General features: G+C 39.0%; 1 protein-coding gene across 1 annotated transcript in view; it reads right to left on the bottom strand.

The window, feature by feature from the left end:
• Positions 1-18,966, bottom strand: part of LOC126469823 (uncharacterized) — a 183,606-nt gene that overhangs the window by 63,981 nt on the left and 100,659 nt on the right. Inside the window, exons 11-14 of the mRNA XM_050097109.1 lie at positions 15,013-18,251; positions 7,005-7,117; positions 2,389-2,427; positions 1,435-1,636 (exon numbers count right to left, since the gene is read on the bottom strand). Coding sequence (XP_049953066.1) covers positions 1,435-1,636; positions 2,389-2,427; positions 7,005-7,117; positions 15,013-18,251 — 3,593 coding nt within the window. The remainder of the gene's footprint in view (positions 1-1,434; positions 1,637-2,388; positions 2,428-7,004; positions 7,118-15,012; positions 18,252-18,966) is intronic.

Here is an 18,966-nt window from a genome sequence, read left to right as displayed (position 1 = left end):
TTACCACTAAACCACTGCAAGAAAGACCTCGAAGAACTGTAATCAATTGCACAAAGAAAATAACTGACAGTGCTAACTTATCTGTACTACAATAGGGGCTAAATTTTGCACTGACACCAACTACCCTATCTACAGTGGAACTTATCAGCACAGTGGAAGAGGTGCCCCTCAGAATTCAATTAATTATCAGGAACACCTGCCGGCAGCAAGAAGTCGAGTTGCCAAAATATCTTGCCTTCTGAATGATGTCACCTAGCTTAATACTCAAGAAGTGTTTAAAAAAAAACTGCAAGCTAATGATGCCAAAACCATATTTAAAGAGGAGTTCTGTAATTCTGGGCTTGAACAGGAGGTAAATAAACTCATGGTAGATCTAGTGAATGGCCATGAGAACTTCAAGAAATACCTGCACATACTGGGACTACAGAAAGTAGTCACTAAGTGCAAATTATATAGTACAAGAGATGAAACCACATCACTTTTAATCTTCTAGTGTGAAGCATTGTACCAAAAGAGGCAAAATATTTGGGCCATTAATTCCAAAGAGACTGTGGCTAACAGAGACCCAGTAAATGGACTCCCGCTACTCTTTTAGGGTACTGGTTGGCTTTACTAGAATGAAAGGGAAAGATACTGTACATTAAAGTTAGTTTAGGTGAGGGAAACGAGGGACTAAGAGCATTGCAGTTTTGTCTCCCTGGTTAAATCAAATCTCATCAAAAAGTCCCTTATACACTGTTGAGCCACAGAAAACTTTCAGCTCTTACATAAAATAGAAATCAAACACCAGATAAAAGGTTTGCAAGTATTGCACCTTCATTCTGCTCATGCCTACATGCATTAACATGAATTAATTGATGAGTTGGCCAATGCAGCAAAGAAATCACATCTCTTCCTATTTAACAGCTTGCAGTGGAAAAAGAAGACGAGAAAGAAACACACTTAAAAATAACATAATACACTTATATAAGTCTCACTGTCATTCTTAAAGAGAGAGAGAGAGAGAACAGAAAACTACTTAGCTAATTATCCCTCACAGATTCTTACAAGCGAGATCAAAATAAAAGTTCTTAACAGCTGAAACCTTAAACGGATAAAAGATGGTATGATGAAAACTGTGTCATTTCTACTTTGATCTCCATAGTTAAGAACAGGTTGGATCTACTTGAAGTGAAGAATAACATTCATAAATAAAACTGGATACAAGCAGTATCACAAAAGACAATACACACAAGGTGCCACAGTGAATGCAAAGCTAAACCACAAACTTATTAACACTTTTTTCACAACACTCTTAGCACAAAACAAACAAAGTCTTATATCACCTAAAAGGAGAATGGATATCACATACCACCGTACATATTAAGATCAAAGGGACAATAGTGAGAGAGAAGGCTCACTTACGTGCAGACACATTATTTTATCGTTACTCACATGGCACTCTGGCTACGATGACATTCTGTATCTTCTATCTTTGGTTCTGGGCTTGGGCCTCTTGGAACATGATTTGGGCTCGGAATCTCATCCTCTTCTGGCTGCTGTGATGCCGTAATCTGAGCATCCATGTCGCTCAATGTTTCAGATTTCAAATCATCTGGTAAACCTACAATATGTCGAGGGGTGTGATGGTGTGATCCTGCATACAAAAAATTATGTCAGTTTTATTAAACAATTGTTAAGAGAAAGTTATTTTCCACCATGAATCATGCATTTATATTTGGACACTGGAATATTAATTTTGTTTGTTAATTGTATCCAGAACCTGCCATTCAAATTACTCAGAATTTATATAACTTCTGAAACACAACTGGAAGCTCAAGAATTCAAACCAAAGCTTTAAAAAGGGTTGAAAGCATTTAAATTCTCATCCTTGATTTACAAACTTTATCACATCATTTGATGATTGTCAACAACTGAATAAATTAAATGCCAATAAATCAGAATGTCAACTAATAAGAAGGAAGACAATTAAGGAGGAGCAACTCATGCACATTCCTGTCACAGAAATTGTAGTAACATTTCACTTGCCTGAATGGAGGCATGCTAACACCAAAGCAATGCAAAACAACATACGTACATACATACATACATACATACAAACAAACAAAGAGCTGTTTTTGGGTTACACCAAGCAAAGACTCAGAGGTATACCATTTGAATGCAAATATTTATAAATCACAGTAAATACACAAGTATCTCTGGATGTCTATTCATAACTTAGCTCCCAAGCAACCTTTTCCCTTTTAATTGCCAACTGATTCTTACTAGATGAAGAATCTAAATCCTGCTCAAATAATATAGTGTCAAACATCTTTGCAGAGCCCAACCTTTGAGCCTCCATCATGTGACTTAAGGGTAACATTTTACATTCACTGTGAGGCTTCTTACCTGGCAACCCTGACTCCGCAGCTGGCAGCATTAACCACACTAGTTCCACAAGCAATCCAAAGGAAGAAGAAAAAAATTTAAGTTACATGAGACAAGGACTCATGGGAATGCTGTTTTAAAGCAACTAAGCAACAAATGGTGGGCTAAATATGTCTCAGTTTCAGTGCTTCTCCTGAATCAATAATATTGCAATAATAAATTCTGTCTGTCATGCATTTAAGAGCAATTATTTAAGTATATGCATATTTATTACTAATTCAAAAATGTACAGCATACTATCATATGTCAGTAACTGTCATCCATACTAACACAAAAAAAATTGAAGCAAATGATCACTAAGTTTCAAAAGAAAATTAACTTCTGTAATATGAAAGCAGTTAATATACTAAATCAATTTCTATTACAATGACAAGTGACATGTCTTTCTCTCGTGTCATTGAACACAGAACATGGTGAAATATCTGATACATTCTCACAATGTTACAAATCCTCAATCTGAAACAGTGCTGTTTCTTGATTTTAGGAAAACATAAAAAATACATCAGCTTATGCATGGAGTAATGTGAATACAGAGCTGCAGGAATACTCTTTATTGCCCACCGCTTATTCATATGAAGTGAAACAAGATATAGAAGTTGTGTCTGAATATTAATAAATGGGAATTTCATCTGTAATACAAAACTTGCCATGTTGCACACTGCTCTTGCAGGCAAAGTTCCTAGCAAGACATGTTTGTTTACACAAGCACATGGCTATTCAAAACTGCTAAAAAGACAATAGTTTCTTCAGAGTGTGATTTATGTAACTCTATTTCCTTTTTAATACTTGTGTTGCATGGAACATGAAAAAACATATTACCTAAAACTGTTCAGTAGTTTAATGTTTCATTTTTGAAGTTTTGTCATATTTCTCTGAACTCCTACAGCATTGGCAGTTCCCAAGAAATGCACTGAGTGACATTTCTTTTTATACACATGCTCAATACCAAACAGAAGGCTTTTAGAAGTAAATTTGAGACATAGTGTGTCAAATTCTTTGTAAACAAAACATTAAGACAAACTGCACTTTACAATATTACTTGTTACTTTAGATTTCAGTTTCACACATAAACTGTTGATCAGTCAGAGCCCGTACATTAAGTGTTGTTATTTTATTCAGTAATATAGGCGATTTTAATCTTGTCATGTTCCACCAGACCAAAGGCATTATTTGTACAGATTTAATTATACATATGATATTTGTCCTTATCAGTACAAGGCTTAGGACATGCGTTATACATAAGACATGCAAGAGACCAATTTGGCATAACAGATTTTTGATGATTTTGCAGTCAATAATTGCATCTAGGTAAATGGAAATACTCTAAGATTAAAATTGTACTGCAGTATAAAAAATGGGCCAAAAATTGATAGTTGCAGATGGTACTGACTGAGCAAGAAAGCTAATACAATGGTGTGACAATTTACAGCTTTGACAAAACAAGGTCTTCTGAAGCGGTCCAGCAGCTCAGAGATGCAGTAACGTGCAAGGAGTGTATTTCCTTATTTGTAATGATTAGTGCTTGCCCTCTGCCATATCTCTGGTAATACGCCGGCCACTTCTGCTTCCAGCACAATGCCCACAACCAGCGGATAGAGTGCCACAGGCACTCCTCTGTTGGAGACTGTCATATGCTGAGCACCACTAGTACACCACGTTTATGGAAACATTATTGCAGACAAACCATAAATGCATGCTGACATACCAATCTCTGGCAGCCAATACCAGGTCACCAGCCTAGCTCTCAAGCATCACTTGCACTGCTGACAGTGATGCTGCCATCGCAGCGGCTGCATCACATCTGGTGTCCTTCCGCCCGCTGCATATAAAGACGCCACTCGACCGCATGTAAGCAGCAGTAAACATCGCTTTCAGAGCCGACGAATGGCCAAACTGACCTTCCTCAGCTCGGTATCTTGGCAGCCATTGCAGTTACTGTCACGACCCACACCACCGTGAACTAGCATCATGACCTACATTACGACATTGTCACGACCCACGTTTTAATAGACTTTCGGCTATGCCATGTTCATCTCATATCGGAAGGACCCCTTTCACTTGTATAATTCAAAAGCTACATTATAGTGAACTTTGTTCCTTCCGTGCACTGTTAATAAAGTGTTACAATACGCAACTTGGGCACTCATCATTTACTGCAAGCAGCCTAACACTCGAGACACTAAAGTTGGCGACAAGGATCGAGTTACCTCATCGCAGCATCTAATATCATCCGCCACCCAGCTGCTGCTCTCCTCCTGCCATGCCCAATGGTGTTCTAGACATTGCAGCCATGGCCTGTCCTCCACCATCCTCCTCTGGCAGCGAGCCCAACACTACTTCCAACACGAGCCTTTGCGATAAGTTGCAGCTCTGGCCACAGCCTCCCTCACGAGGGTGTCACACATCATGTTCCCTCCAGCCATGCCTGAAACTGCCCCTGCACTATGTTCCCCCACTAAGAAGATGCAGCCATTGCCGCCCTCTCTCGTGAGGGTGGTGCAACACTTCATGCCTCCTCTCATCTAGGTGACTTTTGACTATGTGCCAGTGTCTTCACTTCCTCTGCTGCTCCACTCTCTCCTTCCGTGCTTCTATGCGTACCACCACCTCCAGCAACATCCTACACACCGCTCCATTCCTCCCTACCAGCCCTCTTCTCCCATGCTCCTACGCACACCACACAGCCTCAGGTCCCAGATTTTGGGGACAAGGTCACAGGTGCCACAAGTTCCTCAAACCCTCAGACATTCCATATCACTGGGGGAGGAACAGCTTCCCTGTGGACACCTGACACCATCACTCTTACTCATCTGTTCCACCATCTCCCACCAATAGAAAGGGATGCAGGATCTGTAGCCTATGTCAAGATGGCTTCACTGTATTTTTCCTCCAAGGGGAAAGGATGCCACGTCTGGCTATATGCTGGTAACTTCTACTTCTGCCACAACACCCAAACCCAGTGGTTAGTGTGCTCCAGTACTGCAGGCACTACTCCATTGGGAACAGTCACATACTGAGCATCACTAGTACACTGCACATTATAGAAACATTACTACAGACAAACTATAAACACCTGCTGACATGTTAACCTCTAGCAGGCATCAGCAGGGATGCCCGACTCGCTCTAAAGCAGCTTGCGCATCGGCAACAATGGCATTGCCATCGCAGAGAGTATACGGCATCCGCTGTCATGTGCTTGCCGAGTCACGCATGACGTCCTTCTGCCTGCTGCCTACAAAGATGCTGCTCAACTGCAAGCTGGCAGCAGTACACCAGGTCCCACTTCTCCTTAAGCTCAGACCTTAACACCTACTTCACGGCCCATCATTTGGAGCTCACACCACCTCCAACATTCCGACCCAACAGTTACCAGTTTTGGAGCCTTCATCTGTCCAATGCTGGCCTTCTCTGGACTCTGTATCTCAGTGCCCATGAAAGTTATCATCAAGACCCATGTCCCAATGGACTAGTGTCACGACATGGCTTGTCATCTGTGTAGGATTCATGTATGTTTCATTTTATCTGTTATTACTCTTGTGTTATAATTTCATGTATTGACTCGTTCCATGATCATGGAGACTTGCTCCTCAATGTAGTCCTGTGGAACATGACATATAAAATTTTTAAAAAATTCAAATATTTTAAAAAATCATAGTCATGACCAAAGTCATGACAAGATTCTTGGCTACGACGTTCTCAGAAAGACCCTTTCCAGTTATCAATCAGAAGCTACATTATGTTAAACTTTGTTCTTTCTGTACTGTGTTAATGATGTGTCACTATATGCAACTTGGGAACTCATCAATTACTGCATGCAGCCTACCACTCAGGACACTAAATCCACTGACACAACAGTATCCATAGAACACTGAAGTCTCAATAATTAACCGGTGCTGGCCTGCATCATGTTCTGTCCTTACTAAAGCCTTGTCTTTATTGTTCTTTCTATTTACTATCATTTGTTACTTGACATTTATATCACTTTTGCGACAAGCACAACCTTGGCTTGACCCTCTGGTCTGCTTATAACTATTTTATCTACTTTGTTCTTGGATCATAACTTAAATTTAACATTTTACTATCTCTTTCATTACTGTTTCCCTTTTCATGCTGTATCTATTTTCCTTCCACTGTCTCTATGTGTATGACCTACCACTACTATAAGTTCTCCCCACTTCAGCTGTCTTTAATCTTGCCTGACTATTCCATTCCTTTCTCTCAGGATACTTAGTTCTTCAAATGTGCAATGTGTTTCCAGAATCTGACACAAGGCAAAATTTACTGTTGTATCAACTTACAAAATTAAAGAAAGCATCATTTCAACTACAAAATGATTACTTTTTGATGTTCATTTGGAGATAACCCAAAATGTGCCACTATTCAAAGGGAAGAACCTGACATAAAACCTCCATACAAAAATGGAAGAAAATATGAGCAAAGAACAGCAACAGTTTTTTTGTTTTTAATAATAATAATCCAATAGATGTTATCTGGATTTTCTTTCAAAGCCTGAGCCACAAAAAGTAGAACTCAAACTTACAAAACTTTCATTATAGGCACAGTCCAATCATACTAACCCGTTTGTTGCAATGGGGAATGAGATGAAGGGCGAATCATGCCAAACGTTAGAGATCCCTGCTGAACCGGTTGTGACTGTTGTTGCATACTGGCTGCAGCCTGGGCATGAGCTCTGTCAAATAATTGAGAAACAATATTAGCCAAAATATACAACATTTAAACTAATTTCATTAAAAAGTTACATAAATGTAAAAAAAAAAAAAAAATTTGCAGTGGAAAACAGGGAAACACCAATACAAGTAATTACCACTGGCCTGACACTCATTCTCTATTGTTCTTTTATTACACGAACACTGTTTTCGGAATTTGCTTGCTGTGGTTGCTATTTAACAAATATACTCATACAGCTGCTGTTGTCCAGATCTACAAACTTTAATCCAATTCCTTTCGTTGTACATTAGTGTGCCTCAGTGCCAAAACGTCAAATCACATTTGATAGAATTAATTATTCCTGATGAGGTCCCATGATCTACAGTAAAATACCTAAGAGGGTGTACTGAAAAGTAATGCTTCTGAAATTTTCACGTGAAAACTCTTAAAGCTTTTTTAAATGAAACAAACTTTAAAACATGCTACATGCTTTATTCCTCATGTCTCCATATTTATTTCTCAACAAAGACATGTGGCAACAAAAATAAATATTTCTCCCAATGAGAGACCAGTTTGTTGATACCGTCACTACAGAATGTTTGATTTTGTTGATTGTGCCACAATCTCAACTCTCCTTGCATTACTTCATCACTATCAAAGTGAAGTTCTTCGAGGAGTTCTTTAAATTTTGAAAACAGATGAAACTCAGATGGGAGCAAGTCAGGACTGTATGGAGGTTGATCAATTACAGTGAATCTATGGTGTCAGATTGTTACAGATATCACAGGGCTCATATTTTCATGTTGAAGGAGACGATGCTCCACATGTGGACAAACTCTTCAAATTCATACTTTCAGTTTTCTGAGGGCCTCTTATGCACAGATATAGTTACATTATACTTCGCCACATTACACACTACAGTTCAGAGCCCTCAAGTGGCAGAGGGCATGCAACTTGCATCAACATAGCAAGAAATTTGACTGAGTAATAATAATGCATGACATTAATACTTCAACCAATACTGAGTACAGAATAAAAAAATTCATAGGCATTACTTTTCAGCATGCCCTCATACATTTTGTGTGGTATTTTAGGACTTTCACTACAGCAGATCATGAAGAACAGATACGTGTGGTGTTTCTGTTTTTGCCAGAAATTTTTGCAGCTGAGACTGTAGCGAACCTGACAAGGCATGTAAGGAAAACAGTCTAAGAAAAACACAAGTGTGAGAGAAATCAAAAGTTTTTCATAGCAGCATCCCTGTATAAAATCTTTTAAATGTTCAGACCATGTAAAATTGGAGTTAAAACTCAAGCTTTTGACAATTAACACCATCTACACTGTGCGCGGATGATTTTCTGCTGGGAGCAAGGTCCGCCTCCTTTATAGCACTGGAGGCAGTCTCCGTTCCCCTTTCACTCCTCAATGGTGACCCAGTGGTGGAGGGGACATACTGACACATTAATAATCTCCTGCACCTGCAGATGTGAATCCAGCCCTTCAGATGATGTCACCACCAACAGAAGTTAGAATTCAAAGTTATGTCACCGAAGCAATCACAAGACTGAACACCACTATATAGGAGGCAGACTTCCCTCCCAGTGGACAGTCATTTCCTGGCAAAGAACATGGAGTTAAGCTCCTAAAGCTTAAGTTTTAACTCTGATCTGACATGATCTGAACACTGAGGAAGATTTTATACATGAGTATTTTTCACATTTCAAATGGGGGAGAGGGTGGATTTTTTAAAAGATCAACCTTAACCTAAACAACCTGCAACATCATGAAACATGTTAAGAATCCAAATTCCTGTCACATAGTTCATTGTTATATGATTAACAAGATTTTAGAGATGATTTCTGTGTTACGGAGCACATGCAAGGACACTTTATTGCGGGAACTGAATATGAAACAGCATTTCATGAGATTTGTGTTGCTGTCACAGAAGGCATAACTGTGTGTAAAAAAAAACTGAAATATTAGCTGCAAAATAGCTTAGACTTTTTTCTGGAAAGCAACAATAATGCTAGTAAAAATCATTTCTGAGACACAAGAATATATGCCGACTGAGACAACACATGAAGACAATGCTCATGTGTTTCACTGATGTGAAAGGGAGTATTTTCCATCCGGACAAACTGTTAATCTGGAAGTATACTTGAGTGTTTTGGAAACATATGATGAAAATGTGTGACAGAAATTACTAGGCTTAAGGGCAACTGAGAAACTGTTGCTGCATCAAAACAATACCTGGCACTTATTGCTTAGCAAAACCAAAAGATTTTGCCACGAAACACAATTAACAGTATATAGATACTGAACTTAATTTAGGAAATTCTAATTTTGGGTCCTATGATGGCAGTAGTCAAAATTTGTTAAACAAAATGAGGTAATAAATAAAAAAAACATTAAGTGATCGAAATGACATTATTCATAAAATAAAGAAATACAAAAAGGGAAACCATGATAGCCGTTCCTCACTCACCCATTCACCAAATCTTGTCCCGCTTAACATTTCCTTACAATCTCACATATGAAGGAACTATTACATCATCATTTTGATTATCTAGATGAAGTTGAGGGGGGTGGGGGGGAGCAAAAAGACACTGCAAGCTATCAGTCAAATCCCAGTTGAACCCTTCAAAAAATGTTTCTGGTAGTGGGAAGGCCGTTAGAAAAAATTCATTGGGTCAAATAGGCATTATTTTGATTTGGGAATTTTTTGGTCCCCTCTTGTATAATCTACATACATTTCAGGCCTTGGTATGGCACATCAAAATTAGTAACTGCAGAATTTAACAGTGTTTATAGTGCTCAATTACTAAGATTAGGAATATAATGCCAATTTACACATGATATGATAACCTGCCCAGATTGCCGAGCACATAACATGCTGCCTCTGGGATTTGAGCCTGCCTCAGGTCGAATCGCTTTGCAAATTAACGCTGAGGGCTCGATATGGTTTAAAAGTGGTTTCCCACTTCCAGATAGGTAAATACCAGGTTGGTACCCATGTCCTGCCACTAATACATGCTGCACAAACATTTAGAAAACATTCTCACACATGAACATGAGATTTACTCAAGACGCCAAGATGCAGACATAGGATACATGGATTCTGTGTGGGAGGGCAGGTGGGGGGGAGTGGTGATGTCAGGAGGGTCATCTGACAACCAACCATCAGTAACATTGCCAAAATCCATATAAGAACGCTGACACCGCAGAGAAATGGGACAAGGCGAGGAAGAGGAAGAAGAGGAGGAGGTGGAAAAAATAGTACATGAGATATTTTCTGATATTTCAGCCTAAATCAATAGTTTTGAAATGGAGAGTGCCAACAGTCTCTCCTTCTCCTGCAGTTGTGTCAGTTCTTTGGCAACAAACACCACTGATCTCAGAAATCAGAATGAAAGATTCACCAGACGTCATATAACTGCCTGGCTAGTTTCCCAGAAAACCATCTACTGCTTCTTGATGAATTATTATTATTATTTCTTTCTTTTCTCAGATGTTATGTCTGGTCAAAAATGGAAAGTGACGCGGACCTTGATCAAGCGTGACTTCCTTTTAACTGTACGGTATATGTTATATTGCATTTAGGAACTTTCGGGTAATTGAACATGTATCATTAATTACGGATTTCTGTAGTTGTATATATAAGTTTGGATGTAGCTGTATTGCACTGATGTACTGGTGGATATTGTGTGGTATGACTCCTGTAGTTGATAGTATAATTGGTATAATGTCAACTTTATCCTGATGCCACATGTCCTTGACTTCCTCAGCCAGTTGGATGTACTTTTCAATTTTTTCTCCTGTTTTCTTTTGTATATTTGTTGTATTGGGTATGGATATTTCGATTAGTTGTGTTAATTTCTTCTTTTTATTGGTGAGTATGATGTCAGGTTTGTTATGTGGTGTTGTTTTATCTGTTATAATGGTTCTGTTCCAGTATAATTTGTATTCATCATTCTCCAGTACATTTTGTGGTGCATACTTGTATGTGGGAACGTGTTGTTTTATAAGTTTATGTTGTAAGGCAAGCTGTTGATGTATTATTTTTGCTACACTGTCATGTCTTCTGGGGTATTCTGTATTTGCTAGTATTGTACATCCGCTTGTGATGTGATCTACTGTTTCTATTTGTTGTTTGCAAAGTCTGCATTTATCTGTTGTGGTATTGGGATCTTTAATAATATGCTTACTGTAATATCTGGTGTTTATTGTTTGATCCTGTATTGCAATCATGAATCCTTCCGTCTCACTGTATATATTGCCTTTTCTTAGCCATGTGTTGGATGTGTCTTGATCGATGTGTGGCTGTGTTAGATGATGCCGGTGCTTGCCATGTAGTGTTTTCTTTTTCCAATTTACTTTCTTCATATCTGTTGATGTTATGTGATCTAAAGGGTTGTAGAAGTGGTTATGAAATTGCAGTGGTGTACCCGATGTATTTATATGAGTGATTGCTTTGTGTATTTTGCTAGTTTCTGCTCGTTCTAGAAAGAATTTTCTTAAATTGTCTACCTGTCCATAATGTAGGTTTTTTATGTGGATAAGTACCCTTTCTCCTTCCTTTCTGCTTAATGTGAATCTTTCAGTTGCTGAATGTATGTGATGTATTCTATATGTGTGGCATTGTGATAGTGTAAGTGTATTGAGTGCTTCTAGGTCTGTGTCACTCCATTTCACTACTCCAAATGAGTAGGTCAATATTGGTATAGCATAAGTATTTATAGCTTTTGTCTTGTTTCTTACTGTCAATTCTGTCTTCAGTATTTTTGTTAGTCTATGTCTATATTTTTCTTTTAGTTCTTCTTTAATATTTGTATTATCTATTCCTATTTTTTGTCTGTATCCTAGATATTTATAGGCATCTGTTTTTTCCATCACTTCTATGCAGTCGCTATGGTTATCCAATATGTAATCTTCCTGTTTAGTGTGTTTTCCCTTGACTATGCTATTTTTCTTACATTTATCTGTTCCAAAAGCCATATTTATATCATTGCTGAATACTTCTGTTATCTTTAGTAATTGGTTGAGTTGTTGCTGCCAGTAGTTTTAGATCATCCATGTATAGCAAATGTGTGATTTTGTGTGGGTATGTTCCAGTAATATTGTATACATAATTTGTATTATTTAGCATGTTGGATAGTGGGTTCAGAGCAAGGCAGAACCAGAAAGGACTTAATGAGTCTCCTTGGTATATTCCACGCTTAATCTGTATTGGCTGTGATGTGATATTATTTGAATTTGTTTGGATATTACGTGTGGTTTTCCAATTTTTCATTACTATGTTTAGGAACTGTATCAATTTAGGATCTACTTTGTATATTTCCAATATTTGTAGTAACCATGAGTGGGGTACACTATCAAAAGCTTTTTGGTAATCAATGTATGCATAGTGTAGCGACCTTTGTTTAGTTTTAGCTTGATATATCACCTCTGCATCTATTATCAGTTGCTCTTTACATCCTCGTGCTCCTTTGCAACAGCCTTTTTGTTCTTCATTTATAATTTTGTTCTGTGTTGTATGTGTCATTAATTTCTGTGTAATGACTGAAGTTAATATTTTGTATATTGTTGGTAGGCAGGTTATGGGGCGATATTTAGCTTGGTTTGCTGTGTCTGCTTGATCTTTAGGTTTCAGATAAGTTATTCCATGTGTAAGTGTATCAGGGAATGTGTATGGGTCTGCAATGTAACTGTTACATAATTTAGTTAGATGTGAATGTGTTGAGGTGAACGTCTTTAGCCAGAAATTTGCTATTTTATCTTTTCCAGGGGCTTTCCAATTGTGAGTAGAATTAATTGCTTGGGTGACTTCATGATGCAAAATTACCACTTCAGGCATTTGTGGTATCATCTTGTATGTATCTGTTTCTGCTTGTATCCACCGTGCATGCCTGTTATGTTGTACCGGGTTTGACCATATGTTGCTCCAGAAGTGTTACATGTCTGTTATGTTTGGTGGATTGTCTATTTTAATGTGTGTGTTATCTATTGTCTGCTAAAATTTCGTTTGGTTTGCGTTGAATGTTTGGTTTTGTTTCCTTCTATTTTCACTTTTTTTGTATCTTCTAAGTCGTTTGGCCAATGCTTGTAATTTCTGCCTCTTTTCAACTAATTGCTCTATCGCCTCTTGTTGTGAGATTTTACCTAACCTTTTCCGTTTTTTTTTTTTCCTGACATTTCATTTCCTATAAATTGTGTTAGCTGTCCGATGTCTTTTCTCAGTTTTCTATTCTGATCTGTAGCCTGTATTGCCATGCTGGTTTTGCAGGTTTCTTCTGTGTGTTGGTTGGTTCTGATCTCTGCCTAGTGTGTATATTTAGTGTAGTGAGTGCTCCTATATAAACCAGTAGTTGTAACTCTTCCATAGTTGTGTTTTCATTTATTTTGTTGTGTATGATTGTGTTGATAGTTTTTATTGTTTTTTCGACTTGTGGGTTATTTGGCGGTCTATGCAAGAATGGTCTAATGTCTGTATTTGTGTCTTTGTATTCTATATATGTCAGCTGAAATTTTTCTTCTATATCTAACATCAGTGTTACTTCGAGTTCTATTTGTGCTTGTTCTGGTGGCTGTCTTAAGATTTTGTTTTCCTCTGATTGTTTAATTGATGCGTGTTGTTCTTTGTTTGTTTGCTCTGGGATGTTTGAGTCCATTACTGTATTTTCTTCTTCTTCTGATTGCACATTATTTTGTTCCAGTATTTGTTGTACTTGTTCTTTGATGTTTCTAATTCTGACTGGGGTATCCTGTTATTTTTTATTATTACACGGATCTGATCAGCTAGTCATTGTTCTGTTAAAAATTTTAATTCTGGGTATCTGATAATAAATGTTGTTTTATACTTGTGATCTGTATCCAGTTGTGTTGGTTCCTAGGTTTGTTGCTTGGTAATAACAGAACATGAGGTGTCGATTAACTTCATCTGACCATCTCATCCTCTGTGCTTGTTTTCCTTCTAGGGTGGTTGCAGGAAGCATATCCTGCAAAACACCTCTATTTGGATTTAAATCATTTTCCAGTTGGCTAGCAGTGTCGTTACCACTGTGGGCGGGCATAGGGTTCAAATGTCGTCCCCGACCATGACAGCGCTTTTCCGAGGCTTCTTTAGTTCTGTCCTGAACCAACTAATCACACTAAAAGAGGGGTTAGCCTTATTAGTGGTTTGTTCTTTTCGTCGCCTTTTACGACTGGCAGAACATACCGGAGGCCTATTATTATTATTATTATTATTAATTTCCAAGGCATAGTTATGCTACACACATAACCAACAATTAAGCTTTCAGAATGACACAGCCTATAAAATATTGATTCAACTGGTCAAGACTGACCGAAGTAGAATAATACATCTACAGGTTCATTGATCAAATCACTCGTAACAGTCGCATCATTCTGCACAGTTTTATCAAAAATCAACTATTCATGACCTTTTTCATTGCAGGTAAGTTTCACTCAAGGTGGGAAACCATCTCTATAGCTTATATGTTCATGGGGATATTATGTATCATCATACCATAAGCATATGTCGCATTACTTTCTGATCTCAGTTGGTTGAATGACTAAAATCTGAAACTACAATGGTTAGTTGCCCCTTTGAATTTATTAAGACAGTAATTGTACTACATTGCTTCCACGATACAACTTTTACTGGGATGGAGCAGTAGTTAAATAAGAAAATTGTGTTAAATTATACATCTCTTTCCTTTCCAGTTGTGATCCACTGAAATTATGTTACAATTACATTACTGTGATTTTATCTAGCAATGAAGGGGGAAGACGTATCGTTTACAGCAGAAACACAAAAGTCACTCAAAAATTATGTTGGACTTCTAGAAAATTCCAGAAAAATATATAGAATACAACACAGGTGAAAAATATCCAAAGGTCAACATAACAAGCACTTACCTCAGTGCTTCCAAGGAAGATGTAGGGCCAGCAGTTGGTGGAACTCCTCCCAGTGCAACATGGTGATGAGCAAGAGATGGTGGTAGTATAGGTTGAACTACTAGTCCAGGCTGCCCAGTATGATGATGAGAGGAGGTTCCAGAACTTGATTTTGAATGGTGAGAGTTCTGATGATGTTGGTGACTTGAACTCCTCCCTGTTGCTGGACCAGTTTGGCTCAACGGAAGAGGAACGTTCATTACAGATGGAACAGTAGCAGATCCAACCGGAGAAGATCTATCACTGGAACTTGTCTGGTGGTGATGCTGATGATGACTATGTGAATGATGATGTGAATGGTAATGGTTGTTCTGATTGGAGGAAGGATGCGATATTGATGTAGAGGAGGATACGGATGATGAAAGAGTTGCTGATATGTGACATGTTGGACTAGATGTTCCAGAAGAACTCTGCTTGCTACTAACACTGATTCTGTGAACAGAGGCAGTACTAGAGGAAGTTGCTGAATGAGAGATTGCAACAGAATGACTGCCACTTTGGATACTTTGATGACTAGTTGATTTTTCTGAAGACAACTGTTGATGTGATGAATGATGTGAGGAGTGGTGGGAGGAATGGTGGGAGGAATGGTGGGAAGAATGGTGGTGGTGAGAGGAAGATTGTTCTTGAGAGTGATGACGTTCCTCCGCTTCATCCACAGGTGTGGTAGCAGTTTCCTGTCGTGTTATGCTAGTAGCATGTGTAGAATGATGCACAGAATGTGTTTCACTATTCCTTACTTCAACTTTTGTACTTTCATGAGAAGAACGATGTAAAGATGGTGGGGTAGGGTGATGAGGTGGTGGCTGAGGAAGAGGTGGCCCATATGGATAAGGAAGTGGATAACCATAAGCTGCATATGGATGAGGATGATGGTAAGTGCTGTGATGTGCAGCTGCAGCTTGTGCTGCAACTTGTGCAGCAAACAGTGGATGGTGATGCATAAGTGAATGTGGATGATGGTGAAGTCCAGGAGGTGCAGCAAAGGGCGAAGGATGGGGATGTGGAGTAGGATGTGGGTGTCCAGGTGAGGAGCTGCTTAAAGGTGAAAGCTGCCGTCCACTCTGAGCAGCCAGACTTGATGTCGGTGTGAGTCTCGGTGACGGTTGTGAAGGAGGCTGTGAACCCGGAGGCGTTCGCGATGTTGCTCTGGGTAAGGCCAGAGGAGGTGTACATGGAGTTGTCCGAGGGCTACTGGTCACCCCAGGTTGCTGTGTTACTGATCCGTGTGGTGTTCCTCCCCCTTGTTGATTTGATAATGACTGCTGCACATTTCCTGCCAAATGAATTTTTGGGGGTGGCGTCTTAGGCATCACACTGCTAAGGCTGTGAGGCCCTACAACAACAGAGCTCGGATAGCTCTCTGGTTCTCTCTTAATATTCTCAATTGAGGGTCCCAGAAATGGAGGTGCTGGCCCACTCGGCGAAGGTAGTCTCTGTGTATCTGAGCAGGTGTTTGCACCATTACTACCACTAGAGAGTGACTGTGAGGAAGACAATGCGGAACCAGTAAGGCTGGGAACCTTAACTTCTTTCAGAGACTGCAGAGGATCTGACAACATACGATCAGATGGTGTTATAACTTCTTGTTTAATTTTTAAGTTTTGTGGTTCATTCTGTTGTGGATTGCTTGATCCCCCATTTGTGCAGGGTGGAACTATGTGCAACAAGCCCACTGCAGATTTCTCTGGTGGCAGATTAGCCGATCTGTGGTGATGACTGTGGTGGTGGTGATGAAGCTGGAGCTGTTGCTGTTGTTGGTGGTATGACGAGTTTGACATATAATTGCAGTTTTGCTGAGATATACTGGTTTGACTTTGTTGTTGGAGTTGCAGCACCTGGGAAGGATGTTGCAGTACTGTCGGCTGCTGACCAGGAATCTGTCCTGAAGACTGCAGCTTTGCATCTCGGTTTTCATCACTGAAACTAACTGGTCTGTCTGAACCACCTGAAACTTGCACTTCAGATGTCTGCCTAATTACTGCAGTGTTAGAAGACAGATGATGATGATGTCCAACTATTTTTAAAAGAGGTGAATCAGAACAGTGCGATATACTGCCTGAGCTACCAGACGTTACTTGAGGTGCCTGCACAATATTTGACGAAAGTATGGGAGACAGAGGATCTCGAGCAGGTGATGACTGAACATTGGTTGACAGTTCCAATGCATGAGTTTGTCGATCCTCTCTCAGAAATGCTGGTTCGATTTTAATACATCTTGATAGTGGCAAGTGTGATGGCACACTACTGCTCCCAACCAGAGGTCCAATTTGATTATTCAGGTCAACTCCTACCAACGGAGAATTTCCAAGCATCTGCGATGGATTTGGAGAACGTGAGGTTTCTAGTTCCTCTTTTACAATGACACCCATATTGGACAAATTCATCTGCATATTTGACACTGCATCACTACTATTTTCAGATTCTTCTTTAATTACAACTTTCATCATTGCAGACATATTCAGAACTTCATCATTCATCTTGACTGCTTCCTTTTCTCGCTCCCTTCTATCAAGTGCGTCCTGCTGAAATTCTCGTTTTATGACCAATCGTGGTGGCTCTTCATCCATTAACTTATGTAATTTACTATCTGACAAACTTTTTTCAGTGCTTGATGTGCTTTCATCGTCAAGAGCACTGTAAGGTATCCGATGACTTGCCTTTGTATTTTCCTTAACAACACTATGTTTCATATCACATACAATACCATGAATTTCTTCTTGGGAGGCTGACTTGTTGCTTCTAGTATCATCAAGTGCACTTAAATTTGGAACTGGCACCTTCAAACCTACTACCGATATGCATGACACTGAATTTGAACTCACGTTTGGCAAGTTATTGTGAGCTGTCAACCCAGCTTCATTTATTAGAGGTTTATTACTGCTTGCATTAGCATTGTTAACAATGACAACAGAGCCTGCCACCTGTCCTGGTGAACAATGTCCAGGATTAGCTGCAATATTAGTTACTACTGAGCAGTCTATTTTATCTGAGCTTGTGCTCAATGATGGAGACTCTGATACTTTCGGGCTGTGTGCACCCGACAGAGGACGTATTACGTCTGTTATTCCTTTTACATTTCCAGTGGACATAATTGTAACACTTCCTGTAATGGCTTCTGCAGCTTCACTTTCTTGTTCATTGTTTTCTCCATCATCTACTAGTGATCCACTATCTGTTGTCAAGCTCTCTGCAGGACTCTGAAATATAAGAATACAGTAACAATTACACATGGCATGAAAGGTTATGATATGCTGCACTGTAGATAGTTTATGGCTCTAGTGATTAACAATGCTTAAAGTATTAATGAAGAAAAGTTCTTCAGCTTATAAAGTCATCAGCAAGAGAAAATGGACGCAAGGAGAAAGTAGAATTATTGATACTGTGAGCTTTCACCTCATAAGGTGAGTGAATGATCCTCAAATTGTGTCACCCTTACATTATCATTAACACAAATACCATAAACATTTCGAGAAATGAAACCTCTTTGGAATATAAGCTCCATTAACTTCGTTAACTTATTTTATATTTTGAATAGTTTTGCCATATAAAATATGTTGTCACAGATAGGCACAACAAAGAAACTGCTAAACAAGTAAGCTTTCGGTCAAAAGATATTCCTGAATTTGACAACATACACACACACATTCATGCAAATGCAACTCATACACACATGACCACTGGACCACTGTCTCTCTGGCTGTTGAGGCCAGACTGCACTGTGTATGAGTTGCATTTGTGTGAATGTGTGTGAGTATGTTGCCTAATACAGGAGAAAACCTTTCCGCCAAATGCTTACTTGTTTAGCAGCCTTCTTGTTGTGCCTGTCCAAGACTCAATACCTTCACTATATGGTGAGTAGCAATCTATCCTTTTCATACTATTGTCATTATTCCATCCTGGATTTTCTACTGT

Source organism: Schistocerca serialis, chromosome 3 (genome assembly GCF_023864345.2).
Source record: "Schistocerca serialis cubense isolate TAMUIC-IGC-003099 chromosome 3, iqSchSeri2.2, whole genome shotgun sequence".
Lineage (NCBI taxonomy): Eukaryota > Metazoa > Arthropoda > Insecta > Orthoptera > Acrididae > Schistocerca > Schistocerca serialis.
The sequence above is the reverse complement of the archived record's forward strand: the minus strand, read 5'-3'. Positions and strand labels throughout refer to the sequence as shown.